The sequence below is a fragment of the Pristiophorus japonicus genome, unplaced genomic scaffold, assembly GCF_044704955.1.
Source record: "Pristiophorus japonicus isolate sPriJap1 unplaced genomic scaffold, sPriJap1.hap1 HAP1_SCAFFOLD_343, whole genome shotgun sequence".
NCBI classification, from domain to species: Eukaryota; Metazoa; Chordata; class Chondrichthyes; family Pristiophoridae; genus Pristiophorus; species Pristiophorus japonicus.
The window spans coordinates 409088-423745 of NW_027253248.1; the positions used below are offsets into that span (position 1 = coordinate 409088).

Genomic DNA, 14658 nt, shown 5'->3' on the forward strand with positions numbered 1-14658 from the left:
GAGGGGGGTCAACAACCAGGGGGCATAGATTTAAAGTAACTGGTAGGAGGTTTTGAGGGGAAATTTCTTCACCTAGAGAGTGGTGGGGGATCTGGTACTCACTGCCTGAAAGGTTGGTAGAGGCAGAAACCCTCACCACATTTAAAAAGTACTTGGATGTGTACTTGAAGTACTATAACCTACAAGGCTACGGACAAAGAGCTGGAAAGTGGGATTAGGCTGGATAGCTCTCTGTCGGCCTGCGCAGACACGATGGGCCTAAATGGCCTCCTTCCATGCTGTAAATTTCTATGCTTCTATAATGAGAAACAATTTACAGTGTCGGGGGTCTGTGTTGCTGTTAGTTAAAAGGTATAGAGATTGATTTACCCTCATTATGCATCTTTAGTCATTAAACAAAAACCTTTCCTGTTAGCAGTGAGTCACATTCTGCACTGGGAGACAGCTGGTGGCCTCAACCTTTAAAATACTCCATGTCCAAGTCCCACCAAGGCCTCGCCCCTCACTATCTCTGCAATCTCCTCCAGCCCATCAACTCTCTTAATAAGGAGAAACAATTTTCAGTGTCAGAAGGCTCGGTAACCAGAGGTCACCAATTTAAGGTGATTGGCAAATGAACCAGATGCTACACGAGGGGGAAAAATTAAGCAGCCAGATGTTATGGCCTGGAACGCACTGCCTGTAAGGGTGATGGAAACAGATTCATGTTACTTTGAAAAGAGATAAATATTTGAGTTGGAAAGATTTGCAGGGTTATGAGGCAAGAGCAGTGGAGTGGCTTGCATCCTCGTGTCTGAAGAGAAGTAGCGGCAGGGATAGTGGATGCACTGGTTGTAATTTACCAAAATTCCCTCGATTCTGGGTAGGTCCCAGCAAATTGGAAAACTGCAAATGTAACGCCCCTATTTAAAAAAGGAGGCAGACAAAAAGCCTAACATCTGTGGTTGGGAAAGTGTTGGAGTCCATTATTAAAGAAGCAGTAACAGGACATTTGGAAAAACAAAGTTCGGTCAGGCAGAGTCAGCATGGATTTATGAAGGGGCAGTCATGTTTGACAAATTTGCTGGAATTCTTTGAGGATGTAACGAACAGGGTGGATAAAGTGGAACCAGTGGATATGGTGTATTTGGACTTCCAGCAGGCATTTGACAAGGTGCTACATAAAAGGTTACTGCACAAGATAAAAGTTCATGGGGTTGGGGGTAACATATCAGCATGGATAGAGGATTGGCTAACTAACAGAAAACAGAGAGGTGGGATAACTGGTTCATTGTCTGGTTGACCATCAGTAACTAGTGGGGTGCCGCAGGGATCAGTGCTGGGGTCTCAACTATTTACAATGTATATTAGTTACTTGGATGAAGGGACCGAGTGTAACGCGGCCAAATTTTCTGATGATACAAAGATGGGTGGGAAAGCAAGTTTGTAAGGAGGACACAAATAATCTACAAATGGATATCGATAGGCTCAATGAGCTGGCAAAAATCTGGCAGATGGACTATAATGTGGTAAAATGTCAGGTTATCCTCTTTGGTAGGAAAAATAAAAAAGTAAATTATTATTCAAATGTGACAATTACAAAATGCTGTAGTACAGAAGGATCTGGGGGTTCTTGGACATGAAACTCAAAAAGTTAGTATGCAGGTACAGCAAGTAATCAGGAAGGCAAATGGAATGCTGGGGGATGGTATAAAAGTAGGGAAGTCCTGCTACAACTGCACAGGGCATTGGTAAGACCACACCTGGAGTACTGCGCACAGTTTAGGTCTGGACTTGTCTCCATTCCCGTGCCAAGGGGATTGCTGCACCAGACGGGAGGGGCAACATTTGGGGACACAAATTCCCCACCAATTCCCATTCCCCTTCTTTCTGGTGGATAATGGAGGGATCACTGTGTGTAATGTGCAAGTCAGTAAGAATTGTCAGCAAGTTCTTTCTAATTGGAGATTTTATTCAGTGGAAACTTTGACACGATTGTAGATTTTATACCAAAGATCAATTTAAAATTAAAGTAAACGTTCATAATTTTATTCCAAACTAACTTTCTGTTGAGAGTCGCTGAATTAAGGGGAAAGATAACACACAGCGTTTCTTAAATGGACACTGCAGCCCCGAGAACACAATCAGCAATATATCCAGAATATTAAAGTCCAGCCCAGTTATAGGTTATAGGGTTATTAACATCAGCAGAAACAAACCCCAATTGTCAGAATGAACATGGTTCAGTCGGGTGTGATTAACAGCAGTAATAACAGCAGATTCCAACCCCTGCAGTCATTTGTGAACTCGCTGGTGTGTCAGCAGGTTGGATGACCGAGTGAATCCCTTCCCACACTCAGAGCAGGTGAACGGCTTCTCCCCAGTGTGAACTCGCTGGTGTCTCAGCAGGGTGGATGACTGAATGAATGCCTTCCCACACTCAGAGCAGGTGAATGGCCTCTCCCCAGTGTGAACTAGCCGGTGTGTCAGCAGGTGGGTTGAACAAGTGAATCCCTTCCCACACTCAGAGCAGGTGAATGGCCTCTCCCCAGTGTGAACTCGCTGGTGTGACTGTAGATGGGATAATCGAGTGAATCCCTTCCCACACTCACAGCAGGTGAACGGCCTCTCCCCAGTGTGACTGCGTCGATGAACTTCCAGCTCACATGGTTTTCTGAATCCCTTCCCACAGTCACCACATTTCCACGGTTTCTCCGTGGTGCGGGTATCCTTGTGACTCTCCATGTTTGGACGATCAGTTGAAGCCTCACCCACGCACACAACACGTTTACAGTTTCTCTGCAATTTGAATGGTGCAATGTTCATTTAGGCTGTGCAACCGCTAAAGCTCTTTCCACAGTCAATGCACTGGAACACTCACTCGGGTGTGTGTGTCTCGGTGCTTTTCCAGTCACACTGATATTTGAAATCTTTACCCACAGGCAGAACAGACAAACATTCCTCCTTCCACTTTCAAAGGCCGATGATATTCAGGTCCTGATGAATCGTTTGACTCCGTCAGATCTTGACGCAACGTTTGATTTGTGTTTCCTGTCTGAAAGTCTAACCTTCTAAAAAGCTGTGAAAGGACATAACAAAACTCATCACTGTCAGTCCAAGACAGAAATTCAGAATAGACACATCAAGTTTCCATGGAACATTCTTTCCTCTCTTGTTCTTCCAAAGCTGTAAATGCCTGTCGCACACATTGTCCCTCCTGTTGTGCTGAAATCCAAACCCATCGCACATTTCTAGACTGTTTCTCCTCCACTCCCAGTTTTCACCACCAATTCTGGCTGGGTTCAGAAATACACTCACTCACTGGTACACTTCCTTCTCCTCACCTGCAGCTGCTGACACTGGCTGGGTTCAGTTCTACACTCACTGGTGCCTCTCCCTCTCCTGCCCTGAAAGTACAGACTCCGGCTGGGTTCAGTTCTACACTCACTGGTTCTCCTCTCCTAAAGGAGCTGACTCTGGCCGTGTTCAGGTCTACACTCATAAGAACATAAGAATTAGGAACAGGAGTAGGCCATATAACCCCTCGAGCCTGCTCCGCCATTCAACAAGATCATGGCTGATCTGGCCGTGGACTCAGCTCCACTTACCCGTCCGCTCCCCATAACCCTTAATTCCCTTATTGGTTAAAAATTTATCTATCTGTGACTTGAATACATTCAATGAGCTAGCCTCAACTGCTTCCTTGGGCAGAGAATTCCACAGATTCACAACCCTCTGGGAGGAGAAATTCCTTCTTAACTCGGTTGTAAATTGTCTCCCCCGTATTTTGAGGCTGTGCCCCCTAGTTCGAGTCTCCCCGACCAGCGGAAAGAACCTCTCCGCCTCTATCTTGTCTATCCCTTTCATTATTTTAAATGTTTCCATAAGATCACCCCTCATCCTTCTGAACTCCAACGAGTAAAGACCCAGTCTACTCAATCTTTCATCATAAGGTAACCCCGCCTCATCTCCGGAATCAGCCCAGTGAATCGTCTCTGTACCCCCTCCAAAGCTAGTATATCCTTCCTTAAGTAAGGTGACCAAAACTGCACGCAGTACTCCAGGTGCGGCCTCACCAATACCCCATACAGTTACATAGAAACATAGAAAATAGGTGCAGGAGTAGGCCATTCAGCCCTTCTAGCCTGCACCGCCATTCAATGAGTTCATGGCTGAACATGCACTTCAGTACCCCCTTCCTGCTTTCTCGCCATAACCCTTGATCCCCCGAGTAGTAAGGACTTCATCTAACTCCCTTTTGAATATATTTAGTGAATTGGCCTCAACTACTTTCTGTGGCAGAGAATTCCACAGGTTCACCACTCTCTGGGTGAAGAAGTTTCTCCTCATCTCGGTCCTAAATGGCTTACCCCTTATCCTTAGACTGTGACCCCTGGTTCTGGACTTCCCCAACATTGGGAACATTCTTCCTGCATCTAACCTGTCTAAACCCGTCAGAATTTTAAACGTTTCTATGAGGTCCCCTCTCATTCTTCTGAACTCTAGTGAATACAAGCCCAGTTGATCCAGTCTTTCTTGATAGGTCAGTCCCACCATCCCGGGAATCAGTCTGGTGAATCTTCGCTGCACTCCCTCAATAGCAAGAATGTCCTTCTTCAAGTTAGGAGACCAAAACTGTACACAATACTCCAGATGTGGCCTCACCAAGGCCCTGTACAACTATAGCAACACCTCCCTGCCCCTGTTCTCAAATCCCCTCGCTATGAAGGCCAACATGCCATTTGCTTTCTTAACATCCTGCAGTACCTGCATGCCAACCTTCAATGACTGATGTACCATGGCACCCAGGTCTCGTTGCACCTCCCCTTTTCCTAATCTGTCACCATTCAGATAATAGTCTGTCTCTCTGTTTTTACCACCAAAGTGGATAACCTCACATTTATCCACATTATACTTCATCTGCCATGCATTTGCCCACTCACCTAACCTATCCAAGTCACTCTGCAGCCTCATAGCATCCTCCTCGCAGCTCACACTGCCACCCAACTTAGTGTCATCCGCAAATTTGGAGATACTACATTTAATCCCTTCGTCTAAATCATTAATGTACAATGTAAACAGCTGGGGCCCCAGCACAGTACCTTGCGGTACCCCACTAGTTACTGCCTGCCATTCTGAAAAGTACCCATTTACTCCTACTCTTTGCTTCCTGTCTGACAACCAGTTCTCAATCCATGTCAGCACACTACCCCCAATCCCATGTGCTTTAACTTTGCACATTAATCTCTTGTGTGGGACCTTGTCGAAAACCTTCTGAAAGTCCAAATATACCACATCAACTGGTTCTCCCTTGTCCACTTTACTGGAAACATCCTCAAAAAATTCCAGAAGGTTTGTCAAGCATGATTTCCCTTTCACAAATCCATGCTGACTTGGACATATCATGTCACCATTTTCCAAATGCACTGCGATGACATCCTTAATAATTGATTCCATCATTTTACCCACTACCGATGTCAGGCTGACCGGTCTATAATTCCCTGTTTTCTCTCTCCCTCCTTTTTTAAAAAGTGGGGTTACATTGGCTACCCTCCACTCGATAGGAACTGATCCAGAGTCTATGGAATGTTGGAAAATGACCGTCAATGCATCCACTATTTCCAAGGCCACCTCCTTAAGTACTCTGGGATGCAGTCCATCAGGCCCTGGGGATTTATCTGCCTTCAATCCCATCAATTTCCCCAACACAATTTCCCGACTAATAAAGATTTCCCTCAGTTCCTCCTCCTTACTAGACCCTCTGACCCCTTTAATATCCGGAAGGTTGTTGGTGTCCTCCTTAGTGAATACCGAACCAAAGTACTTGTTCAATTGGTCTGCCATTTCTTTGTTCCCAGTGATGACTTCCCCTGATTCTGACTGCAGGGGACCTACGTTTGTCTTTACTAACCTTCTTCTCTTTACATACCTATAGAAACTTTTGCAATCCGCATTAATGTTCCCTGCAAGCTTCTTCTCGTACTCCATTTTCCCTGCCCTAATCAAACCCTTTTTCCTCCTCTGCTGAGTTCTAAATTTCTCCCAGTCCCCGGGTTCACTGCTATTTCTGGCCAATTTGTATGTAATTTGCAGAAGGACCTCCCTGCTTTTGTACTCCATCCCTCTTGCAATGAAGGCCAATATTCCATTCACCTTCCTGATTGCCTGCTGCACCTGCAAACTAACTTTTTGGGATTCATGCCGGTTCACGGACTCCCAGGCCGCCTGCAATTTCTGCGGTCTGGAGGAGTCCGTGTTCCATGTTTTTATGGAGTGCACGAGGTTGCAGCCCCTGTTCCATTATTTGAAGGGGCTGCTCCTGAAATTCTGGCTGCACTTCAGTCCCACTCTCCTGATCTTTGGGCACCCTGTGCGGAGGGGAGCGGGTAGGTCCGAAGGCCTCCTCGTAGGACTGCTCCTGGGCACGGCCAAGGGTGCCATCAGCCGGTCCAGGCAGCGGGCGGTCGAGGGGGTCGTTCAACCTGACTGCCTGCCTCTCTTCCGCTCTTACATCCGGTCCAGGGTGTCCTTGGAGATGGAGCACGCGGTGTCCACCGGTACGCTCGCGGCCTTCCGCGAGAGGTGGGCACCGGAGGGACTGGAGTGCATCATCACGCCCGGCAACCAAATTTTAATTTGATTTTACGTTTTAAAGTTTAATTTGTTTTCATTGCCGGTGCTTTTAGTGTCCCCTTCCCTTTTATAGGGGGCACTGGGGAAAATTGTGAATTTAGTGCCCAAAAAAAAAACCAAAAAAAGAAAAAAAAAAAGGGGGGAAAAAAAAAAAAAGGGCCTTGTAAATGTCTGGAGTGTCACCCAGGTCGGGTGGCACAGTTTAATGTTTTATGTTTTGCAGGTGAACTCCAAAAAGAGTTCCATGCACAAGGACCAATCGTGGAGCAGTGGAGGCGTGTCCTGCTCAGTTGGAGCTGTGAGCAGTGAGGAGAGCTGCTATCAACTTGAGCTCCTGCCTGGAGAGCCCTGAGACCAGCCCAGGAAGAGAAGGAAGGAAGGGGCTTCACCTTCAACTTTCACCCAGAGGGAGAGGAGGAAAAAAAGAAAACTTTTAACATCTTACCATTTCTACAAAGAGTTGGAGAGAGGGGGAAAAGACCAAAACAACATCCAGTGTGGAAGGAGGGAGACTCTACAATTCTACAGGTGGGTGTGGGTGCATTTCCAAAACAGACTTTGTTGTATCGGTGGGGGGAGGAAAGAAGACCACTGAGGGCCGGAACATCGCGGGGGGTGTGTGTGTGTGTGGTAGTGTGTGTGGGGGCCTTGCTTACAACTAGGCCCCCCCCACAATTGGAACCCCCCCCACCCCCCACATTTGCCTAGCCTGGGATAGCTGGAGCTACCAGGCTGAAGATTTTTTAATCACCCAATTAACATCGTTAGGAGTGTGTGCCTGGTGGCTCTAGCTGCCCCAGGTGAAGACGTCTTCTCCCCCCACCTGAAGACCAATCCAAAGACTGTGTTTTGTGTGTTTTGCCATCTGGGGAGTGCACCCACCCACAGCTACGAGGGGAGACCTGCCCTCGCAGTTCCCGCCCCCCCTTCCCACCCCCCTCTCTCTTTCCCTGTTACTCTGTTTCTCCCCTCTCTCTCTGAGGCCCCTTTCTCCTAATTTTTTTTTTAAAAAAAGGGAACAATTAAGACAACTGAGCAGAGGGAGCAAGGCCCCTCCCCAATTGCCAACTCGGGGAGAGGTGCCTCATTAAGGGCTCCTCTGCTCAGTTAATATACGAGGCCAATTAAGATCATTAAGGCCTGTGACTTTGGGGTGGGTGTGGCCCTTAAAGGGACCCCGTGATGGCGACCCCATCCACGCCGGTGGCGGGGCCAGCAAGGACATATGCGCAGGCGGCATCCACATCCACGGTGCCTCCTGCGCCATCTGCTGCCCTGCCACCATTCAAACTAATAACCAAAAAACACGGGGTCAAGAGCTACACTCACCCCACAATGAGCATTGAGGAGTGCGTGCGGGCGATGGCTGGGGTAGTCGGCCCCTCGGCCATTGTTGCAGCCTCCAAGATGTCTGGGAAGGCTGTGTTCTTCCTGGGGTCGGAGCGGGCGGTGTCCCTGGCCCTCGAAAAGGGGCTCACGGTGGGCGGGACGTTCCTGCCGGTGGATCCTCTCGAGGCCAATGCGCAGAGGGTCATCATATCAAACGTCCCGCCCTTTGTTCCTGCTGAGCTCCTCCTCCCTCACCTACACCAACTGAGGGAGGTAAGGTCAAGGATCAACCCCATACCGCTCGGCCTAAGGGAGAACAGCCTGCGCCACGTGTTCTCCTTCCGCCGCCAGCTCTTTGTCCGGCTGGCGCGGGAGGAGACGACAGAGGGGTATTTTAATGTGGTGCACGAGGGGACTGCCTACCGCGTCTTCTGGACGTCGGACGGCGTGCGATGCCATGCCTGCAGGGAGGTGGGGCATGTTCGTAAGAACTGCCCCGCCTCCAAGGCCGCCAAACCACTGAAGGCGGCCAAGGCTGGCGCCGCCGCCACCCCTCCCCCTAGTTGCGTCCGCGTGCCGGGAGCCGTAGGTGCGCTGGCATCGTCGGAGGCCTTTGTTTTCAGGGCCTCCGGCGGGGGGGAGGGAGAGCGTCCGACCGGAAAGAAGGCGCGGAAGAAGGCAAAACATCAAGAGGCGGGTCCCCTCAGTGCGCCAGAAAATTTGACCACCGCGCTCAGCCCAACCCCGTCACCGGCGAGCGCGGGGTGCCCTGAGCCCGTGCCTGAGCCCTTGACCAATACCGCGGAGGGGCCCGGGCACGGGCAAGAAAAGGAAAAGGTGGGGGCGGAGCGGGAGGCCTCGGCAGACATAGAGGTCTCCCTGCCTTCGCGCACCCCCAGGAACAAAAAGAGGCACCGCCCCAATGAGGCGGAGGGGGAACAACATCCCTCCGCGGAGGAGGCGGTGCCCGCCGCGTGTCCCGCGTCCCCCACCAGCGCCCCCAAATTGCGCTGCAGGCGCGAGGAGTCTGTCCCAGGGGAGGGTGAGGCAGTCGAGGCTGCCCAGCCGCTGCCTCCTGGGGATGGCGTGGAAGATCTGCCTGTCGTGGGGGGCGTGGGGCCAGTGGAGGAATGCGTAGCTGCCGGGTCGAGCGTCCCGGGGACTGAGGCGGGCGGGGCCGAAAAGGCCGAACCTGAGCCCGCCCAGCCAATACCCAACTTCCCCCGGGATTTGCTCGACTCGGTAGAAACTGAAAATATGAACAAGTTTAATGAATCCATACACGCTGGGCTGGGGGGAGGCGGCGGGGAGGGGGAAGAACAACAACCCTCGCCCCCTACTTTGGAGCTGAGGGACTTGGTGGACCTGGAGAATTTTCTAAACCAGGTCTCTCCGTGTTCCCCGGCTCCTGGGGCGGAGGAGGAACCCCTTCCGCTGTGGCTTCCCGACCCAGCACCAATTTTAAAAGAGCCCAGTGGGGACTCCTCTGCCGACGATCCTGGGGGTGGGATCGGGGCAGAGCCAGGGCCAGATGGAGCGGCCGGGCCGTTTGCCGTACCTCGTGCGGTCGACGGGCCGGCTGCTAGCGGCGACCTCCCGGAGGGGGACGGGGACTCGGTGGAGGACGCGGGTGAAGATCTCGAGTCCATCGCCAGTGAGGCGGTGGATCTGCTCGCGGCCGCTACTGAGACCCTCCTCATTCCCGCAGAGGAACTCCGGGACTTTTTGGTCCAGTGCCGGGGTCGCCGCGACCAAGCCCGTCTGGCCCTGGAAAGATGGTCCGAGCCGGGGCTGCTCGTCGCGTCCGTCCGCGCCGCCGCTAAAACCATGGCCGCGGGCAGGCCCTTATCAAAGGCTCAAGGCCTTGAGCTGCGCCGGCTCAAAAAGTTCCTCGCTGGGCTGCTGAAGGAGTGGAGGTCAACAAATGACTCCACTCCCCCCCCACAATAGGTTAAGGTAGAGGTTGCACTATGCTTTTGCCATGAAGATAACCATAGCCAGCCTCAACATCAACGGCGGCAGAGGGGCACGCCGTAGATTTGACAATTTTTCGCTCCTGCGGGAGGGGAAATATGCGGTGTGCTTCCTGCAAGAAACCCACACCGTTCCGGGAGACGAAGCCACGTGGCTCCTGGAATGGCAAGGAGAGGTCCGCATGAGCCACCTCACCGCCATTTCTAGTGGGGTGGCCATCTTGCTGGACCCGCATTTTCAGCCGGAGATCTTGGGGGTCGAGGAGCCAGTGCCAGGCCGCTTGCTGCACGTAACGGTTCGCCTGGGGGACGTGCCGCTCCATCTCGTGAACGTGTACGCCCCTCAGCCCGGCCCGCAGCAAACGCGCTTCTTTGAAGAGGTGTCCGCTCTTCTTGGCTCCGTCGACGTCGGCGACTGCATTGTCCTCGGGGGGGATTTTAACTGCACCCTCGAGGTGAGGGACCGCTCCGGTGCCCTGCAGTGCATTACGGCGATGGAGAAGTTGAGGGACCTGGTCGGGTCCTTCGACTTGGTGGACGTCTGGCGAAATCTCCACCCCGACTCCAGCGCCTTTACTTGGGTGAGGCCTGGAGTAGGATGGTCCAGAGTCGACCGCCTTTACGTGTCTCGGGCGTACGTTTCCTGCGTCCCGGCGGCCTCCATGCGGCCGGTGCCGTGTTCGGACCACCACCTGGTGTGGGCGGAGCTCGCTTCGCTCCGCGCGAGGACGGGGTCCGCGTACTGGCACTCTAACAACCGGCTGCTGGAGGACGTGCGGTTCCAGGACTCGTTCCGTCGATTCTGGTCCGACTGGAGAAGGAAGCAGGGGGGCTTCCCCTCCTTGAGGCTATGGTGGGACGTGGGCAAGGCTCACGTCCGCGTCTTCTGTCAAGAGTACGCGAGGGGGTCGACCAAGAGGCGGGCGGCCAGAGTCGGGCGCCTAGAAAAAGAGGTGCTCGACCTGGAATCCCGTCTCGGTCAAGTCGTCCAGGACCCGGCCCTGCGGACGGTGTATGAAGCGAAGAAGGCCGCGCTGAAGGACCTGCAGCTCGTCGGGTCCCGAGGTGCGTTCGTGAGGTCGCGGATCCGGTTCCTGCGGGATCTGGACCGCGGCTCCCCCTTCTTCTACTCGCTGGAAAAAAGGCAGAGTGTCCGTAAGCAGCTCTTGACGCTGCTGGCCGACGACGGCTCTCTCGTCTCGGATCCGGAGGGCGTCAACAACAGGGCCCGTGAATATTACGGGGCCCTGTTCTCTCCGGATCCGTCCAGCGAGGAAGCGCGTAGAGTTTTGTGGGAGGACCTGCCGAAGGTCAGCCCGGAGGGCGCCGAAAATCTGGAAGCTCCGCTAAGCCTGGCGGAGCTGACCGGTGCCCTCGACCGGCTCTCGAGGGGAAAATCCCTGGGGCTGGACGGGCTGACCGTGGAGTTCCACAGGGCGTTCTGGGACGTTCTGGGGGGCGACTACGCGCGGGTCCTGGGGGAAAGTCTGGCGACCGGGGAGATGCCCCTCTCTTGGCGCAGGGCAGTCATCGTCCTGCTGCCTAAGAAGGGCGATCTCCACCTCCTTAAGAACTGGCGCCCGGTCTCCCTCCTCAGCACGGACTACAAAATTTTCGCCAGGGCGATGTCTGCTCGCCTTGGTGCCGTGCTGGACCACATGATCCACCCCGACCAGTCCTACACGGTCCCGGGCCGGACAATCCACGATAACATCCATCTGGTCCGGGACCTCATCCATTGTTCCCAGGAGGCTGGTCTGTCGGTCGCCTTCCTATCCCTCGACCAAGAGAAGGCGTTCGACAGGGTGGATCACGACTATCTGCTCGGAACTCTGCGCGCTTTCGGGTTCGGGACGCATTTCGTCGCCCGGATCCGACTTTTGTACGCTGCCGCGGAGTGTCTGATTAAGGTTAACGGGTCCTTGACGGCGCCCCTTCGCTTTAGGAGAGGGGTGCGCCAGGGATGCCCCATGTCCGGCCAGTTATACGCCGTTTGCGTGGAGCCTTTCCTGCGCCTCTTGCGGACGAGGTTGACGGGACTGGCTCTGCAAGGGCCGGGCGTGGAGGTCGTCCTCTCAGCTTACGCCGATGACGTGCTCCTCGCGGTAGAGGATCCCGCTGACCTGCGGAGGATGTGTGAGTGCCAGGAGATTTACTCGGCCACGTCCTCCGCCAGGATCAACTGGGAGAAATGTTCCGGACTCCTGGTGGGTCAGTGGCGGGTGGACTCCCTGCCAGAGGAGCTCAGGCCTTTTGCCTGGAGCACGACCCATCTCCTCTATCTGGGAGTCTACCTTAGCCCCGACGAGGGAGCCTGGCCGGCGAACTGGCAGGAGCTGGAGGCCAAGGTCGCCGCTCGCCTAGGGCGCTGGACAGGACTGCTCCGAGTGCTGTCCTACAGGGGTCGAGCGCTAGTCATAAACCAGCTGGTGGCCGCAATGTTGTGGTACCGACTGGTCACTTTGACCCCTCCCCCTGCGTTTGTCGCCAAGATACAGAAGAAGCTGGTGGACTTCTTCTGGAACAACAGGAAGCACTGGGTCTCTGCCGCGGTCTTGAGTCTCACGCTTGAGGAGGGCGGTCAGTCGTTGGTGTGCGTCAGCGCCCAGCTCGCGACTTTCCGTCTTCAGACCCTGCAGAGATACCTTTACGTCGAGCCCCCTCCTAGGTGGTGTGCTCTGGCGAGGTATTTCTTCCGCCAGCAGCGCGACCTCAATTATGACACGCAGCTCCTGTTTGTGAACTTGGGGGGTGCTAGGACCGCCCTCCGGGAGCTGCCTGTCTTTTACAGGGAACTCATCAGGGTCTGGAACAAAGTCTCCACCAAGCGCAGCTCTCCGCCGGCTGGAGTGGCGGCCGTCCTGCAGGAGTCGCTGCTCGGGAATCCGTACCTCCACGACCGAGGTTTTATGTGGCGGTCGGAAGAGAGGGCTGTGGCTGGTGAGGTGACCAGGGTCAGGGACCTGCTCGATGGCGGAGGAGCGGGCTGGATGGCGCCAGAAACGCTGGCGCGGTGCCTAAATTCTGCCAACGTCCGCCACGCGGCCGATGCCATCGAGTCGCTAAAAACAGCTCTGGGCCCTGACTCCGTTAGGTGCATCGAGGAGGCTCAAGCACGTGGGGAGATCTCGTCCGAACTGACCCTCATCCGGACGGAATTCCTCATCGGCGCCAAACCCCGGAACCTCTCTCGGGGGCCGGCGCCTCACAACTTGAGCCGCCTCGGGGAAATCCCCTCCGTGCCTTTCAGTTCCGCGCGGAGGGGTTTCATGTACGGGCTGCTCCTGCACACTCTCAACTTTGCCATCCTCGCCTGCCGTCCGGACACGCCATGGCGTACCATCTTGCCGTCCGGAGGAGGCGGGGGTCCCCGATGGAGGGCACTCTACACAGGGGCCCTCCCACTATTCGTCGGGGACTTGGCCTGGAGGGTGGTGCACGGAGCAGTGCCGTGCAACAAATTTTTAAGCCGGTTCACGGACTCCCAGGCCGCCTGCAATTTCTGTGGTCTGGAGGAGTCCGTGTTCCATGTTTTTATTGAGTGCACGAGGTTGCAGCCCCTGTTCCATTATTTGAAGGGGCTGCTCCTGAAATTCTGGCTGCACTTCAGTCCCACTCTCCTGATCTTTGGGCACCCTGTGCGGAGGGGAGCGGGTAGGTCCGTAGGCCTCCTCGTAGGACTGCTCCTGGGCACGGCCAAGGGTGCCATCAGCCGGTCCAGGCAGCGGGCGGTCGAGGCGGTCGTTCAACCTGACTGCCTGCCTCTCTTTCGCTCTTACATCCGGTCCAGGGTGTCCTTGGAGATGGAGCACGCGGTGTCCACCGGTACGCTCGCGGCCTTCCGCGAGAGGTGGGCACCGGAGGGACTGGAGTGCATCATCACGCCCGGCAACCAAATTTTAATTTGATTTTACGTTTTAAAGTTTAATTTGTTTTCATTGCCGGTGCTTTTAGTGTCCCCCTTCCCTTTTATAGGGGGCACTGGGGAAAATTGTGAATTTAGTGCCCCAAAAAAAAACCAAAAAAAGAAAAAAAAAAGGGGGGGAAAAAAAAAAGGGCCTTGTAAATGTCTGGAGTGTCACCCAGGTCGGGTGGCACAGTTTAATGTTTTATGTTTTGCAGGTGAACTCCAAAAAGAGTTTCATGCACAAGGACCAATCGTGGAGCAGTGGAGGCGTGTCCTGCTCAGTTGGAGCTGAGCTGCAGAGGGGAGAGCAGCTATCAACTTGAGCTCCTGCCTGGAGAGCCCTGAGACCAGCCCAGGAAGAGAAGGAAGGAAGGGGCTTCACCACCAACTTTTACCCAGAGGGAGAGGAGGAGAAAAGAAAACATTGAACAACTTTAGCATTTCTGCAAAGAGTTGGAGAGAGGGGGAAAGACCAACAACATCCAGTGTGGAAGGAGGGAGACTCTACATTTTCTACAGGTGGGTGTGGGTGCATTTCCCAAACAGACTTTGTTGTATCGGTGGGGGGAGGAAAGAAGACCACTGAGGGCCGGAACATCGCGGGGGGTGTGTGTGTGTGTGGTAGTGTGTGTGGGGGCCTTGCTTACAACTAGGCCCCCCCCACAATTGAACCCCCCCCCCCAATTGCCTAGCCTGCGATAGCTGGAGCTACCAGGCTGAAGATTTTTCTCATTTACCCTATTAACATCGTTAGGAGTGTGTGCCTGGTGGCTCTAGCTGCCCCAGGTGAAGACGTCTTCTCCCCCCACCTGAAGACCCACCCCAAGGACTGTGTTT

General features: G+C 53.9%; 2 protein-coding genes across 2 annotated transcripts in view; both read right to left on the reverse strand.

The window, feature by feature from the left end:
• LOC139250064 (zinc finger protein 239-like) overlaps nt 1–14658 on the reverse strand; it is a 307496-nt gene that overhangs the window by 195982 nt on the left and 96856 nt on the right. The gene's annotated exons all lie outside the window — the stretch shown is intronic.
• Nucleotides 1964–14658, reverse strand: part of LOC139250067 (gastrula zinc finger protein XlCGF7.1-like) — an 84544-nt gene continuing 71849 nt past the window's right edge. Inside the window, exon 2 of the mRNA XM_070872647.1 lies at nt 1964–3058. Coding sequence (XP_070728748.1) covers nt 2275–2805 — 531 coding nt within the window. The 5' untranslated portion in view covers nt 2806–3058 and the 3' untranslated portion in view covers nt 1964–2274. The remainder of the gene's footprint in view (nt 3059–14658) is intronic.